The sequence below is a fragment of the Acinonyx jubatus genome, chromosome B3, assembly GCF_027475565.1.
Source record: "Acinonyx jubatus isolate Ajub_Pintada_27869175 chromosome B3, VMU_Ajub_asm_v1.0, whole genome shotgun sequence".
Lineage (NCBI taxonomy): Eukaryota > Metazoa > Chordata > Mammalia > Carnivora > Felidae > Acinonyx > Acinonyx jubatus.
Window position 1 is genome coordinate 130,714,696 of NC_069386.1, and position 21,822 is coordinate 130,736,517.

Below are 21,822 nucleotides of genomic sequence, written 5' to 3' on the forward strand. Positions count from 1 at the left end.
CAAGTAGTGTCCGCATCGGGGCGCCTGGGTGGCTCAGTCGGTTAAGCATCCGACTTCGGCTCAGGTCATGATCGCACCGTTCGTAGGTTCGAGCCCCAAGTCAGGCTCCGTGCTGACAGCTCAGAGCCTGGAGCCTCCTTCAGATCTTGTGCCTCTCTCTCTCTGCCCCTCCCCTACTCACGCTCTGTCTCTCTTTCTCTCTCTCAAAAATAAATAAAAACATTAAAAAAACAAACGAAAACAAAAAACCAAGCAGTATCAGCATCTGCAAACCACGACCAAGAGTTTAATCACAAGCATGCAACCTTATTATTACATCATTAGCAGAGCAGAGGGGTGGAGCCTGACATGGAAATATACATTACAATCTCTTTGTCTCCCCAGAAGTTGCCAAATGCAGTTCACCATAGTTAGGCTTCATTTCGTCCATAGTTCATGGCATATTCAAAGTCTTTAAAGCTCACAAGATCGTCTGAGTCTTGATCTACTTCCCTGGAAAATGAAATGCAAAGTTATTTAGCTATTTACAAGTTATTTTTGTCAAACTTACGCATCAAGAGCACTCCAGAATCTTTATTGCTTTGCATGTCTATTTGGGAGAGGCCCCTACTTGAAGGCAAAAGGTGATGCCTATTTGTTTTTTTCCTACATCGATATACCTAAGGTGGGACGGAAAGGAAAAGGTATTGATTAAAACCAACGAAAACAATATGTTCCATACATTTAAAGGAATGAAGCCAAATGCACAGGTTTTTAAAGAAAAGCAGAAATGATGTTCTTCTTCTAGTCATCCTGCATGTTTTTTCTGTGATGTGTCAATAAATATATATGCATTACACAACAGAAATGTGGAATAAACCAACGAGAGAGAAGAAAAACATTTTGGGAATAAGCTGCAATAATGGGAGTGATTGATATCTGCCCTGTACTGCCTATACGCTCCTCGTCTCATTGAATGTCTGCATGATGCAGATGGGTCCACTTTACAGACAGAAACACTGAGCTGAGAGCGGTACACCAGTTTCACAAGACCACACTGCTACTCAAGGAGCAGACTCGGACCTCAGATCAAGACGGGTGCATTTCCAGGGGCGCCTGGGTGGCTCAGTTGGTTAGGCGTCCACCTTGGGCTCAGGTCATGATCTCATGGTTTGTGGGTTCAAGCCCTGCATCAGGCTTTATGCCGACAGCTTGGAGCCTGGAGTCTGCTTTGGATTCTGTGACTCCCTCTCTCTCTGCCCTCCCCCACTTGTGTTCTGTCTCTGTCTCTCTCTCAAAAATAAACAAACATTAAGAAAAAAAAAAAAGACCATTACATTCCCAAACCAAGGCTCTCTATGTACTCTATTGCACGTTGCCTCTCTACCTATATAGAATATTCCAGAGAAAAGTGGTTGTGTTGCAATTTCACGTGGCTAACTCTAGCTGCCGATGTTTCTACTGGCTTCACTTGTGGCCTCGGAAGTTCTGTTAAATCCGCACAAACACCTAGGGAGCTTTTCTGACTGACCATGAGAAGCCGTGAAGATGTGAGCTTCTGGCTGGTTGGCTGAGAGTGTGGGTGGCCTCAGCTGTGTGTCCCTAGAACTGCTGAGACAGGACCATTGCTCCCTCGACAGGGACAGAAATAGCGTCCACACCACAGGGTAAGAGAACTCACATCGCACGGCATTAGCGACACATTTCGACCATTACCGGGACAAGTAACGTTTATTTAAGAAGTATGTTTGAGAGGATACCTGATGAGTAGTGGTCACAGTTCCTGGTTGGGGGCAGGGGGGACGGCATTCGAAAACAAGGCATTACATTCCTTACGTGGAGCATTTGTAGTTGATGCAAAGTCCGTTTTATTGACATCCACCACGACAGAAGGCGTTTTACAGCAAAGACTCGCCCAAGTAACAGAGCCACTAATCACTGTAATAGTTTTAAAGCAGGCTTTTAAAATATTGAATTCTAAAATAAACTTTCTGAATATTTCATGCCAAAGTCTCTGAAGTCTATAATGGTTCTGGGTAGTGATGATAATTTTTCATTCTTTTGAAGTAGAGAAAATCCCTACTTCTCTGCCCCAGGGCAGAACCATGTTGCAGTGTGTTAGTATAAAATGACTACAGACTGCAGACGCCATTATACTTGCGACTCCTTTTGGTAACATACACATGATGATTTCACGCTATACAGGACCAAAAGCAGAATGTCAGCTCTCTTCTAAGGGATTAGAAATAATCAGTATCACATGTGGCTGACTATGGAATAGCAACCATCACTTTTATTAAATTAGATAATTGAAGATTTCTTAATATTGCCTAAGTATTTCCCCCAAGGAATTGGATTAGATAACTGGCCTTTTTTCTTTCCACTCTGAACTGGTATGGTTGCACTATAAATCTCGGAGGGTGAGTTAAGAGGACGACCTAGAAAAGTAATGTTTAGGATAAACTGCTTCCGAGAAAATATATATATATATATATATTTTTTTTTTTTGGTGTGTTTTTTCACTTACCCATATGCTGAATGCTTGCAGAAAAGGGAATCCCTTTAACTGATTTTTCTCAGTGAACAACCTTCATTGTGATTACATTAACTTATTTTCCTCGCTGCATTTGCCAAAGCTTCCCAGCAGAAAATGGACATAGTGTAACCAAGAAGTGTTAAAATGGAAATGTTTACTCACAAGGTCTGTGGTGGCATTTTATTCACGTAATGAATGGAGGAATGTTATGTTTATATTTGTAATGAGACATGGTACAATACTTTCTATCTTCTGACTTTTCCTCCTCCTCATATACTTTTATATATATATATATATATATATATATATATATATATATACACACACACACGTATATACATATGTAAATATAATATAATATAATATAATATAATATAAGAGAGGGCTGGCTGTCTCAAGGAGAGGGAAGAGGAAATTCACATTTCAGAGCTATAATTTGAAAAGCTAAAATATACTGTTTTTCATTGCAGGCGGAATTACTCTGAAGAGGGAAGGTTTCACAGCATCCACACTTGAATCATGGCGTGACAGAAGGGCAGATATGGCTGGTGGGTAGAAGTAGTGTGCACTGAGACGAGGAGACGTCATTAGGTACCAAGTTGCACCATTTCTGTTCACCGCATTCACCCTCAACAGTTCCCTCTAGTTCTGAGAGGCGAGGGTGCTGTCTCTTCGTCAGCCGCACAACATGTCACGCTAAAATCCTCCACCAACTCGAAATGAACTCAGGGACGGGGAGAACTTTCTCTGGTTTCTGGCCGTGTCCCCACCTCTCAGCCCAGGGGAGACAACAAATGTCTGCAGGGTGGAAGAATTTGTGGAACCAATGAATCTGGAGCAAGAGTTGACAACATTATGAAATATCTACTACCTCCCGGGAGGGGGCTGGGGCGGGGGGTGGGGGTCAAAGAAAGAGAGCACCTCATCATTGTTTTTATGGAGTCTGGAAACTAGCCAGAGAAAGAATACACACCGCAGAAGGCCCCCAGGAACCACCCCTCGGGGACCCGTAAGCGAGAGTCAGTTACGGTCTCCACGCCCAATCGCATTTTGTGAACACAGACTAGGTACAAGAGAGACCAAGCGAGAGACAAATTTTGGAAAATGAGACTGCAGAGCAGAACACGGATGGAAGGAGTCCCTTGAGTGTCGGGCTGAACAATACAGAGATAGATATAGAGCAAGACATTGGAAACTGAGGCAGACACCTGTCTTGTCTGAGTCTACCCTGCCCGAGAGCCGAAGCCTGGGCACTTGAATCCAGCTATGTGGTAGCTCTTCACCAGACACGAGGACACAGATGCAGACGAGTATATAAGCTTCTATCTCAGAACTGGCTTTTCAAAGGAATTAATAAGGCTCCTGCGGATGTACGAGGGGAAAATAAATGCTGTTAACGACAATAACGGCTTTCCAGAAATGTCGGTCCAGCTAAATTAAAGGCCTTCCGGCTGGCTTGTTTCTGAAATGCAAAAGGGACTGACTTGTGGAGCAGAGACTCAGGAGAGCCGAGCTGTTCTGTGTAACTCAGCACGAACAACTGAGGACCCTCGGGGTGGAAGGGCATGACAAGCCAGATAAAAGAGAGAGCACGAAGAAGGGGCCGCTGAGAAGCGGGAGGCTGGGATGCTATATGAAGGGAAATGGCCCATGAGAAAGCCTGCACTGATGCAGCGATCAGAAACCCTTTAATCAACCGCTTCGTGTACCGTGTGCTTCAAAGGCGTCCGTATTACTTGGTATAACCTCCCTATCCTCACCAAGGGGTGCGACAGGCTCGCACTCTACTAGGGATGGTGTTGGGGTGGGGTGGGGGTCTGTGTGGACCTAAAGGCTGAAGACCAAGTTAGGAGATGAGTTCCACCTGAGCAGGTGCAGAAGCCAGCAAGAAAAGTAAGTGGGGAATGGTCAGATGCATCAACCGAATTAATGCAGAGAAACGAGAGCTCAGAGGCATAGGCCTTCCAGGAGCTGTACAAAAGCGTGGGAAGTGCTTTAAAATCCCGCAGGGTGTAGACTGGGGCTTCCAGACGACGCTATTTGAACTGTGAAGTACAGAAACACCCAGGCGGATACTGGGCTATCTTGAGAATTTCAGGCAAGACCAGACTCTGTCCATTTAGCTAGGTTCTGGCAGTTTTCTGTTAAATTATAAACATTTTCTGACTCATAAGTGGTTATAATTACTTTCATCAGCATGAGCTTTAACATTTGTCTCTTTTGTCCTGATTGGTTAAGCAAGATTCTGTTCTCTCCTTTTTGTGACGCTGTGTGGACTCCAACGTCCCTGCCTTGCAAGGAGCCAGGGTTTCATACTGTGAATCTTTTACTAAGGTAGGACATAGTGTTGCTTTAATACATTCTGAAGAGAAACATAGGGGTTTTTCTAATTTTAAAAATATGTAAAGAGTGTTTTTCACAAGTAGTAAACGTTTCTTGTACGAAAATATTTACGGGATAACCATTTCTTGTGATGTCTTCAAAGTAGTAATTTCTTGGAAAACAAGTTTTTGTAAAATAATTTAAGAGTGCCGCCTGGCCAGGTCTCAGGTCTCCAAAGCCAGATTTCAGATTGGAGTACATGCTTTTGCTCCAGTTACTTAAAAAAGATTACATACATGATTTTTAAAAATTAAAAATGAGGAATGGAGTGTCTGGGTGGCACAGTCGGTTAAGCGTCCGACTTTGGCTCAGGTCATGATCTCGCAGTCTGTGAGTTTGAGCCCCGCGTCGGGCTCTGTGCTGACAGCTCGGAGCCTGGAGCCTGTTTCAGATTCTGTGTCTCCCTCTCTCTCTGACCCCCCACCCCCACTCCGTTCATGCTCTGTCTCTCTCTGTCTCAAAAATAAATAAACATTTAAAAAAATAATAAAATGATAGACTATAAAAGTGACATTTTTAAGTGCCAACAAGAATACGAACTAGAATGTATTATAATTGCAATCTAAGAAACATGTAACTCATTTGGGCAGAACTTGAATGTGAAATGTTAAGTGGAAACTTCTCTTATGGGTTACTTTGTCTTAAAATATTCCTTAATATTATTGATATTTTTCAACCGAAGGAATATTTTCTTGTAGTCCCAATTTTCTAAAAAGATGGCCGTCTTTTACAATGCATAAAGCCTCACCAGCTAGGGCAGGGTTTGGGCCGGATAATTCTCTATTGTGGGGGCTGTCCCGTGCACTGCAGGGATCAGGAATTTTAGCGGCATCCCTGGTTTCTACCCCTGAGATATCAGTAACACACTCTCTCCTCACTCCCCAGCTTTGACAGCCCAGAACGTCTCCAGATATTGCCAAGTGTCCCTTGAGGGACAAAATTATCCCTGGTTGAAAAGCACTAAGCTAGAGGAACCAAAGCTGGAGACGATTCTTTGGAACATTCCAGCTAAATCTATACTTACTAAAATAATTGCTTTAAAGACTTTTTTTTTTTAAACAGGTGATTTCAGGGGCAGCTGAGGCACACATGTTCCTTGGATGGATTATGCAGATAATTGCCTCAACACTCTGCTTGCCGACGCTAAGGTTCTGAATTGAGCCCAGAGAAGACCGCACTTGAGAGGCAAGCTCGTGGTATGATAACAGAGCCAGTGACAGGCATATCTGTGTTCCCAGCAAACACACTGACAGACAGCAATTATTTTGAGTCACTGTGATAGTCACACAGGGTTTTGAAAGTTGACGGTGTATTTGATTCACCTGAAACATGAATGAGAAATTTAATGTGGAGGCAAAGATTTAAATTAGAAAAGTTTTCTTAGTGGAATTTTTGGGGTGGGGAAAAAGGAGAGAGAATCTCTCTCTCTTTGATTCTTTACGGAATAATTTAAACTAAAGTCAAAACTGCCATCACATTAGGGACAAAGCTGTCATCCTGACTGAACAGTGAGAATAAAAATTACCCTCCGAGCAAGAAGCCCCTGCTGGGGATGTGAGGACCCGCCAATTGAAGATGTGATGATGACAGCTTCTCCCGCAAGCAGCCTTCTCTTCTGAGGAACCCGCTGGTTCTTTCCACGGGCGTGCTTGCCTCTTTGTTGATGAGAGTCCTGCAGGGCTCCATGGCAATCCAGTTGGTAATGTGTTTATTAATTTTACCTTTTTAAAGACATGTGTTAAGAAAAGCCATTCAGACACGCAGGAGAGATAAAAAAAAAAAAAGGTATGTAGATGATTTCTGGTCTTTTCTAGGCATCTGCGTGACTTTGGCTGTGCAGTGTGAGGTTGACTCCCCACGTGCCCACCTCGTGTTCTCGCCCCCCCATCATTTAGCCCAGCCATGGCTGGAGGGCCTCCCCTCAGGACACCCCACACCAAGTATCTCTCACTGGCTTCCTGGGACTGCTAACACTGGGTGTGGTCCTCACATACATGCAATCTGGAAGGATGAAAAACTAAGCAGGTAACACACCCCACGGGACGACCCTTGCCCAGTGAGGGGACAGGCGTCAGTGGATATCAGCTCGCTCCTGTCCCTCAGGCAGGCAGACAGCTCTGAGGTCGTAGTCTTGGCTCACTGGAGGTTCTCGTGGGATTGAGCTCTAGTTGCTTCCAGAGGGGACAAACTCTTTGTTAACAAACGGTTAACAGACCCTTTGTAGGGGCTTTGGCCTTCATTCTCTGTTCTGCTCGTGCTCCCTGCGGCCATCTTCCAAACAAACAAACTGAATGTGATTGATTCCTCATTGAAAGGTCCGCTTTCAGTAAGATCCCAGGCTGAGACATAGTAGAAAGTTTATTTCGAGAGGTGAAGTTCCCATGGGGCACCTGAATCGTCATCAGCAATAACATGCCATGTTAAGGGTCTCATTCAGTTAAGAGGAACCTCACTACTTGAAATAGATCAGTGGGTTCCTCTGCTTGGAAAATTTTTTAGAGCCAATGAAATAATGCCTCTAAGAAGAGCTCTGAAGTTTTAAGCTCCAGACAACTGCCATGTCAGGGGTCACCAGAAAATGACAGGAGAGGCATTCTCTAATATACATGGCTTATTTAATGATATTTAGTCTGTCAACAATTAATTGTTCCTTCAGCATGAGACAATACATTCCTAAGTAGAAGAGAGGGCCTTTTGGATACAGAGGTACAGCTGTGGACTGGCCTTGAGTCGTAGGTGCTAGAATTGGCCACGTAGGATGAACTGTGAAGGGTAAAAGGATGGCCAGATCACGTCAGGAACAAAGAATGACACAAGCCAGGCAAGACTTTGGCCTCATTAGGACCAGGCTCGGCTTTCTAGATGAAAGACAACAGTGGATGCTGTTAGGTCCTTTCCCAGCATCCATCCTACACCCTCTGTGCTGCTCAGCAGCTATATGATTTGGGGGGGGGGGGGGGATGGTTTCCCATCCCAAGTTCCAGAAGTGGGATCTACAGCCAATCACTAATAATCCTACCATCCTAACCACAGTGATTGGGTTCAAGGATTGACTGGCCAATCGGGACATGACATCTCTCCCCTGGCCACTATGGACTGGTAAAGAGTTGGCTCAACCATAATGAAGCCTAGGAGTTTTGTTTGTGGGCGAAGGAGAAGCCCTTCCTGGGATGCAGAGGCGAGGCTTGGTATGACCATAGTCCTTTTCCTACCGCACCGATGCAATCTCCACAGTTCTGGGAGCCAATGGTGCATTGATCCAAAAGTTTCTGCACGTGCTTGTAAATGTCAATTATCAGCTTTGCGAATGAGGCTACACACAGCTTTGCGAATGGGATGAAAGAGTCAGAACAGCAGAGCGAGCTGGAGCCTAATCAAACCAGGCTGGAAGCAGCCTGAGGTCAAAATTCTTAGTCACCTGACCCAGTAGTGTTGCTTGGTTGTTCAAGATGGTCTGAAATGCACGCCTGACGCTTTTCAGTGCAAGTGTCCTGACATACCAGGGATCTCGTCTGAAATCTTTTCTGAACCTTGCAGTATCTGGAACTGGGTAGACATAGAATAGGCACTCATAAAGACAGTATTTTTGAAATGATTATTCCACTTCAAAACGAACCCGGAAATAATTCAGATTTTCCTGTTAGGTGCTATCTCAAGATTCTGGATTATTCTCCACAATCCTGCATTCAAAGAAGTTACTTTTCTTGCCGTATCCGGCAAAAATCCCTATTTGCAGTGCCTTAACTGTGAGGCTATTGGTGGGACCAATATGGTTTTTTCCTTAAAGAGCGACAGGATAGATTCCCCCGTCCAAGACAAAAAAGAAAAATGGATGTGAAATGCAGTCACAGCTGGCAAAAGTGATTAACTATAAATAATGACTCACTTTTTCCTATTTACTAGGTTTTAAAAATGAGGAGGCTTATTTAAAGCTAGAAATATTTTAAAAGGAGGAAAGAATGTAATTTCAGTATGCTTGATTATTGACTACTTGTGGGCATATGGATAAATGCAATCAACATACGGCCCAGTGCCTCACTTCCGGCAAATAGTTTCATATTCCTTCCCTGTCAAGTGTTTTAGCAGAGCCGCTAATAAACAGTGACATGGTCTTTTTTCTCAGTTTGAATCTCTGGAAGAGAAATGGTGATGTAAGAAAATAGCACAGATCAGACAGCTTTAAGGATAAAGAACAAAAGCCAAAGTGAACATCTTTGAAGTAATTATAAAAAAAAATCTGGTTCCTATGCTTTAGGGTCACAAGCTCTTCCATTCTTTCCCCATAGCAGATCTGTATGACAGGCTCACTCTGAATATGGTGGGGGTCGGGGTGGGGGGCAGTGTGATTCAGCAGACATGGCCTAGGAGTGAGCTTTCATCTCAAGGAGGCTGTGTGACCTTGGGCAAGTGTCTTAGCTGCTCTGAATCCCAAGCTCTTCACTTGTCAAATAGAATGGTTGGGCTATGACTTGCCAAGATTTGATACAGCTCTAAATTTTGACGGATCTAAGCTGGATCTTAACTTAGTGTCTTTGTGCATAGAAAATTTAAAAATACAACCAAACTCCTGTTAGCTATTTTTGCCTTCAAAAAGTACTCTGAATCTTTAACCCTGCAGACAGTTGTAAAGAACCATACACATATATGAATGTAAATGGGGGAAAAATGATCCTGCCTTCAACAGTGTGAAATATGAATGGAGACAAAGCCATTTCTATTTCAAATATATAATCACTTCAGCTGAGATATCTAGTATCATCTTGAACTTGATTATGAGATAAAAGAAATGGGACAGAGATGGCAATCATTTAATCTCTTAAGAACAGCTATTCTGAAGAGCTTTTCACTCTCTGCTCAATAGATTTCTCGCAGGTTATGATCCGGCTAGAAAGAAAGCATAATGATGAGGAAAATTATGTTTTCAATAACACACGCTTTTACAGTACAAGTCCTTCCACAAAGGAGGCAATAAAATGAACTCTGACCACTTTAACAGATGGCGTAATGGCTCAGTGCACAGATGTGGCCTCTCTGAAAGCAACAAGTTCATATCCTTGACTGGAGGTTTAGGAATGAGCTGAACTTTCAAGTGTAATGTGGGAAAGATTACATACTTCCAGACAAGAAAGCTGAGTATTAGTGGGTTCAGAGGCTTGGAGAGATGGACCAAAAGAATAAGGCTTAATAAGCTTCATTTTGCTAATGCAACAAACAGACTTGAAGTTGAAATATGAACTATAAACATTCGAGCCGTTTATAAATCCCTGCTAATAACATTGTTAGCCACTGTGTGCTAGGAAGCTTGCTTTTTAAAAGCATACTTCCTCGGAGTCAGAAGACACCAATGTCAAATAATGCTTATCTTCTCTAATGGTGTCATGTTTTCAAATAGAACATGTTTTTAATGATACACGACAGGAAGGGTTTTCTGTTTGCTTAGTTGTTTGTTTGTTTCATTTTATTTTATTTTTATTTTTTTTTAATGTTTATTTATTTTTGAGAGACAGAGAGACAGAGCATGAACAGGGGAGGGTCAGAGAGAGAGGGAGACACAGAATCAGAAGCAGGCTCCAGGCTCTGAACTGTCGGTACAGAGCCTGACGCGGGGCTCGAACTCGCGGACCATGAGATCATGACCTGAGCCGAAGTCGGGCGCTTAACTGACCGAGCCACCCAGGCGCCCCTGTTTGTTTCATTTTAAAGGAAATTTGATAAATTGTACCGCAAGTTTATCTGGAAAAGTAAATGCACCGGAAGACTGAGAATACTTTTTAGGAAATAAACATGTATCAAAACGTAACACAGAGCTTCGGTAATTAAAAGTGTGATTAAGGCCCAGCAATCAATGAGCGAGAACGGCATCCAGAACGTGCATATAGGAACTCACCAAAGGTGAGAGGAAGCAAGACAAGGAGCTGGGATAACGGGTCATCCATTCCAACATCAGTAAAGTTTGATCCCGTGGCAGAGCCTGCCACGTGTTCAACGAAATTTATTTCCTTCTCTTCCTAAACCACACGCTCCAGCCTCCCTGACAATTAGATGAGACTAGGAGTTCTGGCAACAGAATGATAATAATATAATAACAGAGAAACAAAAACTAGCCATTGCCCCATCTAATTAAAAGCACTCACATTTCAAAGGAGAGCACAGGACCTGACAGTCACCCTAGGGACTGTGACATGGCCAAATCACACTATGTCAGCGGAGCCTCACCAGAAATCCGAGGGACTTGCTCTATATAGCTTAAAGAAACATTGTTTTAAAATTCTATCGGGTCAGGTTTTTGTTTTTGTTTTTCCATTAAATGAGGATGTAACAATTTATAAAAATTAATGCTTTTAATTGTTTACACTTTAGTTTTAAATAATCCATTTAGGAAAATAAGATTTTACATCTCAGCCCATTTCCAATTGATGTGCATCACTGAGCCAGTAGGAAATCTGGCCTTAGTTCAGAATAATTATAATAAATTACTTATGCCTTCGTTTACAACATGCTCCCACCATTTGAAACCTCTGGGTCTGTGGACAGTAATAAACAACATAGAAAATAAATAACATTTCATAATGAAACAATTCCCTCACATTATCAGAAGCTCTCTATTAATAAAGCCTACCTATAATCACAAAGTCACGCCAAATGGAATGACCACGAGGGCTTTTAATGTGAGAATTCCAGTCGAAAGAGATAAAGAAGGTTCAGAGGGCATATGACAAGTGTTTAGAATATTATGAGATGCAGAGAATGTGCACACGGCTAAATTAATCAAATCCTAGGCTAAGACCAAGGGACTCCAAGTGTAAGTTCAGAGGGGATATTTTAGGACTGAAACCTGGGAGTGCTTCTTCATGTAACAGCTAGAAAACGGGACTTGTGTTCTATCCCTGAAATGAAAATGAAATTCTCAAGGTTGATACGGGGATGGGGGAAGATAGGAGGATGCACCCTCCTTAATAAGGTCTCACAGATTCCATGATACCCCTCCTGCCCAGCACCGAGAATTACTTCTGAGGTGGGTGACCACTGTACTAGAAGCTGGCATGGCATTGACCTTGCTGGGTAGGTGGATGGGGCAGAAGCGCTGAGCAAAGGAACTGGCTCATCATGAGGGTTTCAGCAATGTGTAAATCACTAAGGGATACTGGGGTGCTGGTGGGCTCTTTCTAGCCTTGAGAAGAAACCGGCCTCTCCTATAAATGGCCACGCTAATACTGATTTCAGGGATTCAAATTACTAGCCCCATCCAGCGTGACATTTTCTGCCCATTATCTAGTCTTTCATGCCTCCAGGCAGGGCCACATCATTGATTACGGAGATTTTCAGCCACTAAAAAAGATCTAGATCATCATTAAAGACATTAAGTGTTGATCTGCGCTGACTAAGTGAGTTAAAAGGTTCGTGCCCTTCTAGTAACAACTCAAAGAGGATGTTTCAGGATATTTATTAAACAAATTAAGTATTTACATTATGCTCGAGCACAGAGGCATAGTCACTGAGTGCATAAGTGTGAGAAGATGAAACCAAGAGAATTGATGGTGGCAAAACTCTGCTTTTTCGGTTTCCTAGAAGTGGGGGCTGAGGACCCACCAAACGCTTGGGAAGGAGTCTGAACTGGGCAGGCATCAATGGCATCCTGATGACCACCTGCACAAATCTTTTTAACGTCGTCAAACTAAGTTAACCAAAAGAAGTTCACCTTGACTCCCAATGTTTTCCTTCTAGAATGTACAGAAAAGCAGTGATGAAGAGTTGGAGAGACAAGTTAGGGTATCCCCTTCAAAGCCTAAAGAAAATGGTATTATTTCTCCTACAATTCCCCACCCTCCACAATTAAAAATTTTAATGCCATAGGGGTGCCTGGGTGGCTCAGTCAGTTAAGCATCCGACTTCGGCTCAGGTCACAATCCCACGGTTCGTGAGTTCGAGCCCCACGTCGGGCTCTGTGCTGACAGTTCAGAGCCCGGAGCCTGCTGTGGATTCCGCGTCTCCCTCTCTCTCTCTGCCCCTCCCCTGTTCATGCTCTGTCTCTTTCTCTCAAAAATAAACAGACATTAAAAAAATTTTTTTAATGCCGTAATGGTAACGGACCCCCCAAATAAAAATATTTTCTTTAGCCTGTGGTGCACGCTATGGTAAAAGAACCCATGTTTTCTCGAATACAGCAACAGTCCATGAATACTAGTCCATCTGTGTGATGATTATTACTAGTTTTCCTCCTTACTGGGCTGTAACCTTGCAGTGGGCAGAGACCACATACATCTTCACTGCGTGTTCTCTACACCTGACGCAGTGCCTGGCCCACAGTGGATGCAAGAAATGTGTGCTGAATATCTGAACACGTGAACAGGAAAGTTTGGACACGGGAAAAAAGAAATATTCACCATCCCATGATCTAGAACCAATTGCTATGATCATTTTGGTACTTCTCCTGCTGATTAGCATAAGAGTATTTAATATCCTTCTATTTTAAACACAATATAAACATCCCCCCCCCCGCCCCCCCAATGCTATGGCTTCATTTTCATTTTGTGAAGTTTTTTTTTTAAGTTTTTATTTATTTACTGAGAGAGAGAGAAAGAGAGAGAGAGAGAGAGCCAGCAAGCAGGGGAGGGGCAGAGAGAAAAGGAGACACAGAATCCCCATCAGGCTCCATACAGGGCAGAGCCCGATGAGGGGCTCGAACCCATGAACGTGAGATCATGACCTGAGTCAAATGCCTAACCAACTGAACCACCCAGATGCCTCATTCACTTTCATTTTTAATGGCTATATATGATTTTATCAAATGGATTTTTAATAATTTACTTATTTGTTTGACTTTGAAAAAGCCCCAGTCTTTTTGTTTTTATAAATATGTCAGTGAACACATTCACTAAAAATGGTTTTTCTTAGAAATAGGCTAGTGAGTTCATTTACTCATTCATGGGACACACACTGAGAGCCCACTAGGGACCAGGGGCATTAGGTTCTGAAGATATATGGGTGAGCAACAAAGAAACAGAGTTCCTTGCAGCTTTTAGCTACCAGAGAGAATTAAGTAATTCTGAGCAAAGTAAAATCACCACTGTGCTAAGTGCTCTGAAGGAAAGAGAGAAGGTGTTACTAGACGGTGGGATGCAGGACCGGGCAGGGAGGTCAAGGCCTCCATCTTAAGGAAGCAGAACGGGGCCAAGATCTGAGGGATGAGAGCTAGTTGGGAGGTGCAGAAGGGCTTTCCAGGCAGATGGAATGGCCTATGTGAGGGCCTCATGGCAAGAGAGAGCAAGAAATGTTCAAGGAATGGAAAGAGTGACTGTGGCCAGAGCACAGAGTGAGGAAGAGGGTGCAGCCGAATGAGGCTGGGGGGCAAGGGGGATAAGACTTTTCTGGAGCTCGCAAGCCATGTAAGGGTTTCGGTCATAATCCAAAGAGCACAGGAAGACATGGCGAGCTTCGAGGAGAGAGCTAATGTGCTTAAGTAGAAATTCTGAAAGTTCCTCCTTGCTGTGGTAGGCAGAACCATGGCCCTCCCAAAGACGTCCACGGCCTAATCCCCAGAACGTGTGGTGATGCCACATGGCAAAGGAAGACTGGGGCTGCTGGTGGGATTAGGGTTGCTGACCTTAAAATGGGGGAGATTATCCCAGATTAGCCAGGTGCATCCAATGGAATCTCGAGGGCCCTTAAAAGTGGAAGAGGGAAGTAGGAGACTCAGGAAGAGTCAGAGAGAACTTGGGAGATGTGAAGACATCGCCTATGAAAATGGAGGAAGGTGCCACGAGCCACGGAATGCAGGCAGCCTCCGGAAGCTCCAGAAGGGCGAGGAAGTGTATTTTCCCCTAGAGCCTCCAGAAGTGAGGCAGCACTGCTGACCCCTTGATGTTAGGCCAGCGGGGTCGCTTTGCATTTCTGACTTCCAGAACTAAAAGGCGATACGTGTGTGCTGTTTTAAGTCACTAAGTCAGTGGTGAATTGTGACAGCAGCCACAGGAGATGACCACAAGGGGGAGGACAGTGAGTTTGGTTTTGGATATTTAAGCTTTACACGTCCCTGACACGGAGAATACGAACATTTGGAAGCATTCACCTGTTTAGCCACTCACCTCACAAGCTGTATGATCTTTAAATAAATCAATTTACCTTTATGACCTCACTTTTATCATATATGCAACTATATTTACAGTTGGTTCCGGTTCTAAATCTCTGAGTTTATAAGCTTGGAAAGAAACAAATATGCTTTTCACTTAGATTACTGTCAGTCCTTGGCAATCACTGGGGAAAAGTGGTATTAAAAATAGTGGATCTAAACCGAAGGGGGAAAAGATTCTGTTTTTTAAAAAGTACCCCAAATATAAAATAATCTGGAAATACCGTAAAAAGAAATGTGTTGGATTTGTATAAAGAACACCGCAAAATTCCACTGAGCCGTAGAAAAGGATATTTGAAAATGTGGGGGGACGTGCCATATGTGTATTCCTGGTTGGGAAGGCGAAATGTTGTAAAGGTGCCAGATTCTTCCTAATTAATTTATAGGTTGAATGCAATTTTCATCAAAACCCCAAAGGGAGGTTTTTGGAACTCCACGAAAATGACTCTACCATTCATCTGGAAAATAAACAGGGAGGAAGAGCTGAGAATCATTTGAAAACAAGAAATACTAAGTCTGAGAACATATTATAGCAACTGGGGAGAAAAAGTGTGTCTTTGGCGTAAGGACACCAGGGAATACAACGGATCACAGCCTGGAGAGGTCCCCCAGTATGTAAAAAAAAAAAAACTCAGTATAGAATATGATAATGAAGGCACTGGAGATAAATAGGGATGGTTTAATAAATGATAATGGAAAAACTGGCTCTTTGGCAACAAAATTATTTAGATCATCACTCCATGATATACACTAAAATGAATTCTAAGTACATGAAAGTGCCAGAGAGTCTTAAAATTCAAACCACAGATTCAAACCAACCACGAAAATGGAAGTGAATATTAACCTGGTCTCAAGATGAGGAAAACATTCTCAGGATAAAAGTAAATGGAAGAAACTGTGAAGGAAAAGATCACAGATTTAAATATATGAAAACCTAAAACGTCTGTACTTCAAAACATTATAAAAAAATTAGGAAAAACTGGAAAAATCGTTGTGATAAAAAATGGAAACAGGTACATATTCCCATAGAAGAAAAATGGGGGGGCGCCTGGGTAGCTCAGTCGGTTAAGCATCCGACATCAGTTCAGGTCATGATCTCACAGTTCGTAAGTTCGAGCCCTGCATCGGGCTCTGCTGTGACAGCTCGGAGCCTGGAGCCTGCTTCAGAGTCTGTGTCTCCCTCTCTGTCTGCCCCTCCCCGGCTCACACTCTGTCTCTCTCTCAAAAAAATAAACCTTAAAAAAAAAAGAAGAAGAAGAAATGGGCAAATGACACGAATAGAAGAAAGAGTAGAGATGAAAAACATGTGAAAATGTTCAATGTTGTAAGCAATCAATGAAATAAAACAAAAAATGAGATACTATTGTCACCTGTTAGACTTGCAAAGATGTGAAAAGGAGGTAACATTGGGTCATTGCTCAGAACATGGCTAGGGACGCACATGCTGCTGGAGAGACTGTCATTTGTTAATCAGGAAACTTTGCTAATTAGGCAAAATGGTAAGAAGAATCAAGAGTTGTAAAAATGACAAAATAAGTTCATACTCCCTAATACGGGATGCCTACATCCAGGAACCTCTCCTAAGGTAATAACAAAAGTACAAACACACTCATTGTAGAGGTATTTAAAAAGTGAAAATAGCAAAATGATCACAAAGCAAAGAGGTAAAAAATACAACAAAACTCGCATTTATTTTAACAACAAAATCCTGGAGAGCAACAGGAAATAATAAATAGCAAAATATTAACACTGATTATCTTTGGTTTGGTAGGAATGTGGTTGGTTTGTATTTTCTTTTTCGTACCCTTCCCTATTTCCAAAGTAGTCTACGAGCAGCAGTTGTTACTTCTGTAACCATCTCTCTCCCAATACGCTTGCCCACGCGCCCAAACACACGCACGTACACACACACACACACACACACACACACCAGAATGCTTGAGCCCTCAGAGCACACACAGCCACCTCTTGTCTACCCTGCCAGCTCCCCCCTGCATGCAATCAATAGCTAAGGGAAAAATTCATGTTTGATAAAATCATCCAGAGAGTGATGGCCAACAAAGGAAAAACATTTAGCACTCCGAGGGCTTACATAATGTGAGTTTATAAGAAAGGAATGAAAGGAAAGACGTTATGGACAGAACTTTTAAAGGAATGAGCGTGTTCGAACGTGCAGCGGGCAACGTGGGTCCAGGGTGCTGCCGTCTGGGTGCACATTCCTCCGCCATAGTTTTCTTTCTGTGACTGCATGGTCTGACTATTCGGATCACTTGACACTCCTTAATAATAAATATATCCCCGTATGGAAGTTTTACTGAACACGGCTCCCAGGGGAAGAGAAAACAAAACAAAAGCCTTTTCTTAGTTAGAAATGAACCACAGGGATAAAATAACTCCACTTGGTGCTTGGTGTTACAATCTCTGGAGCACTGGACTCAACAAATGCCCCCAGACAGGAACTTTCCATCTCCATTGATTCCCTGCCCCCCACTCCCACCCTCCTGAAGTGCTCTGTCTTGAGGGCTTAAGGGCCTGCCATTCGTGAGTCTCACATACTCTGGAACATGGGAGGGAAGAAAGGCCTCTCTAACCTGCCTGCCATGCTTCCAAATTCCGACCTTCTGGCCTGAGCAATGGCATTAGTCATTCTTTCCCTTTAAGGAACTTTAGAAATTACCCGACCTACTTTTTTCATTTTACAGATGAGAAAATGAAGGCTCAGAAGCATAAAACAGCTTTCCTAAAGTTACCTGTTCAGTTGGCAACAAAACCAGGATAGAAAACTGGTCTCTTTATGGATAGCAGGGTTCTACACCCAGCTAATAATAATTCTGGGCTTTCGGAGGTAAAGAAGACCTTTGTCAAAAATCCACCTAGGTCCTATTTGACACTGAAAGAAAAGCCAAGTTGCAGAATACAACCAGCTCAAAGCTATGTACACACTGCATGTAGTACTAGGACTAAGATCTCAGGACTCCTCACTTCCAACTCGTTCTCGGATTACGCGGGGATGTGGGGTAAACTCTGGATCAGGATCACTTTGCTGTGCAATCGCTCCATAGCTTCTCACAGCCGTGCAGATTTGCAGGCTGCATAAGATATGGACCTGGAATGCCCTGATCCTCCTCCCATCCAGGGTGCTCCCCAGATCCTTGCAGAATAATAGGACGGACATCATTCCAATAATTTGGGGGTGAGAAAAGAAAACACGAAAACATTTCAAAATATTAGTGCTTAAAAATTATGCAGTAAGTGTACATTTGAAAATTTTCCATTCAAGTTCTTAATTATGTTTTTCTCCCGCAAATGCCGGGTTGTGCTTAAGAAAAGAGCCCTTTAGCAAAACTTGAGTTTAGCAGAAGCACTGCTATCAAAATTAGAGGAATTTCATTATGAAATCGTTTTTAATTAATACTACACGGATAGCTGTAAACTGGAGTTTTGAGCAACGGTGAGCAAATCCCCCATTCAAGGGGAATGACTACCCTCGAATGTCCTGAAAATTAGGGTTTTGCCTGCATTGGTAGAGCACCTAAATGAAAAAATAAAAGTCAATGAGAATCACGAGGAAAAGTCAAATGAGCAGACTGGAGGCACTGCTGAGGCAAGGGGAGAATACGAAGTCTTTAGGAGCTTTAGCAACAAGACAAATGCTAATTAATGTCTCCGCAAAACGAAAATTTGGGAAAATTCACAGCAAATGATGAAACTTTTGTGACCCAAAAAAGACTTGTTCTTTTTATAATACGGTTAATTCACTCCATTCGCCCCTAGCCTACTTTGCTGCCATTTATAATTACAGTTGACCCTGGAACAACAGGGGTTTGAACAGGGAAGGTCTATTTATATGCAGATTTTTCAAAAAGGGTTAAAGCCACAAGGCGTTCGTTTATGATTGCCTGCCCCAGTCTCCATGGAATCCACTTGAAAGTGACAGGTACTGAGGTCTCCCTTACTGCCCTCTGAGGATCTGGGGAAGTTCACAGAGGCCATCAGTAGTAGCCTGCTGGGGGTCCCAAGACCAGGGGTCTGGACTGAAGCAGAGGAAAGCACACAGAGGGCAGGCACAGTGCTGTGCAGGGAGCTCCAGGCCCCAGGGGTCCCCACCCCCAGAGTCCTCTGCATGCTGGGCTTCCCAGGTGCACTTGGGTGGCTGTGAGCCTTGGGCCCCTCCAGGGAGGCATAGATCCCTCCCCTTGGGGGCCCCTCTGCCAAGTACCTCCTGGTGGCCAGGGAGGCACTCGTGTATGGACACAGCTGCTGATGGTGACAGGCCGGTGGCACACCCCCAGGCAGGTGAGGCAGCTGTACTGTTACCTTTTCTGAACCAAGGCCACCAGGCTGCAGAACATCACCATCCCCCTAGGTCAGGCCCATGGCTGCCCCTGGCCCAGCCTGACCTGACTGCACACAGATTGTTTTCAATAAACAGAGATACTTTACTGTAAATATATTTTCTCTTCCTTCTGATTTTCTTTTCTTTTTCTTTTTTTTTTTTTTTGGAATGTTTATTTATTTTTGAAGGAGAGAGACAGAGCATGAGCAGGGGAGGAGCAGAGAGAAAGGGAGACACAATCCAAAGCAGGCTCCAGGCTCTGAGCTGTCAGCACAGAGCTGGATACAGGGCTCGAACTCACAAACCCTGAGATCATGATCTGAGCCAAAGTCGGGTGTTTAACCAACTGAGCCACCCAGGCACCCCCTTTCTGATTTTCTTAATGACATTTTCTTTTTTCTAGGTTACTTTATTGTAAGGATACAGAACATGATACATATAACATACAAAACAAGTGTTCAAAGACTGTTTATGTTAGAGGTCAGGCTTCTGGTCAACAGTATGCTATCACGGTTTAAGTTTTAGGGAGTGAAAAATTATACCCAGATTTTTAGCTGCAAGGGAGCGGAAACCCCCATGTTGTTATGGGGCCAACTGTATTTGTATATCAGAAGCCTTAAAAGGGAATTTTATAAAATATAATGTACATTCTTGATTCTTAATTTCTGAAAACTAAGCAAAACAAAAACTTTAAAATCAAAAGCCATTGTTGCTCTTAATGGAGGTACAGATATTAGCGGCATGTTTCCGAAAAGCAAAGTCAAAACAAAGCTACTCTTTATCAGACAGGTTACTTAATAAACTGTTAGAGGGTCATGTCAGGGTGATAAGGGAGGAAAAACAAGCAAGAAAAATTGAAAAGAAAGAAACATGGCTAATTGCCAAAGTCATGGTTATACAAACATAAGAAACTGAAAGAAATCTACGAAAAATTTCAGAAAAAAAAGAATTCAAGAATACTTATCATATAAAACCCGTTCCAAAATAACAAGTAGCATTCCTTTTTAGCAAAAACAACTGTTAAATTTTTGCTTCAAAAATCTGTTTCCCTTATAACAAGGACAAAATGTATCTGTACTTAACACACATTTATGGAGTACTTACTTGGTAACTAACCTAAGGTGGGCTATATCGGCCCAACATAAATAAAACTACAAATATCTTGTAGAAGAAAAATAAATAAAAATATTGTAAACATGGCAACAGGTCAAGTTAATTCATATATTTGATACATTTTCCCCAATAACAAGAGGGCAATTTGTTACATAAGAATTAAAAATCTTATCAGAGATTAATTTTGACAATAAGTGCAGGGGTGGAGACGGGACTTGTGTTAGGAAATACCAGATTGTGTCATAAAGCAACCCACATTGGTGTATACTGCTGACTTCAGAAACAAGGGAACCAGGGTGCCTGGGTGGCTGAGTCGGTCAAGCATCTGACCTTGGCTCAGGTCACGATCTCACAGTTTGGGAGTTCAAGTCCGGCATCAGGCTCTGTGCTGACAGCTCAGAGCCTGGAGCCTGCTGCTTTGGATTCTGTGTCTCCCTCTCTCTCTCTGACCCTCCCCTGCTTGTTCTCTCTCTCTCTCTCTGTCAAAACCAAAATAACAAAATAAGTAAATAAATAAAGAGAAACCAGGGAACCAAGTGGAGACTTTTGAAAAAGCACCTAAGTTATATGAGAATTTAATACAGGGCAATCTGAGCGCAGCAGAAAAGGAGAGCTGCTTAAGTTATTCCTTAATAATATTAAGAAATATAGGGGCGCCTGGGTGGCGCAGTCGGTTGGGCGTCCGACTTCAGCCAGGTCACGATCTCGCGGTCCGTGAGTTCGAGCCCCGTGTCAGGCTCTGGGCTGATGGCTCGGAGCCTGGAGCCTGTTTCTGATTCTGTGTCTCCCTCTCTCTCTGCCCCTCCCCCGTTCATGCTCTGTCTCTCTCTGTCCCAAAATAAATAAAAAAGTTGAAAAAAAAAAAGAAATATAAACTTAAACCCTTACTTTACACGAAACAAAATTATAAAGCCCTAATAAAATTATAGTGAAGAAAAATTTCACATACAATTTCCCAAATTTAGAATAAAACAGAAAATCTAAGTAGCCACTTGGATTTACTGTTTAAAAAACAAGAGAAGTTGCAAATAAGTGGTAGCTGGAGTAGGGGATGAAACTAAGAGAAAAGGCAAATATTGATATGGAACTATTTTGTGATAAACATTGTATATCAATTTTGACATCTAAATTATATAAAAAGCTCTTACAAATTTCTAAAAAGGAGTCAACATTCCCAATGATAAATGGCCAAAAGTACAAAAGAAAAAAACATTTCAATATACTAAATTTAAGTCAATGTTCAACTTGCCAACTTGCCACGAGAGTGAAATAAAACTGTAATGTAACACTTTACACTCACAGAAATAGCAGACACAAAGACAAGTGATAAAGTCCGGAGTTGGCAGG

General features: G+C 42.7%; 1 protein-coding gene across 1 annotated transcript in view; it reads right to left on the reverse strand.

The window, feature by feature from the left end:
- Positions 1–266: 266 nt before the first annotated feature.
- Positions 267–21,822, reverse strand: part of EFCAB11 (EF-hand calcium binding domain 11) — a 157,092-nt gene continuing 135,536 nt past the window's right edge. The window contains exon 6 of the mRNA XM_015074229.3: positions 267–492. Within this exon, the coding sequence (XP_014929715.2) occupies positions 411–492 (82 nt within the window). The 3' untranslated portion in view covers positions 267–410. The remainder of the gene's footprint in view (positions 493–21,822) is intronic.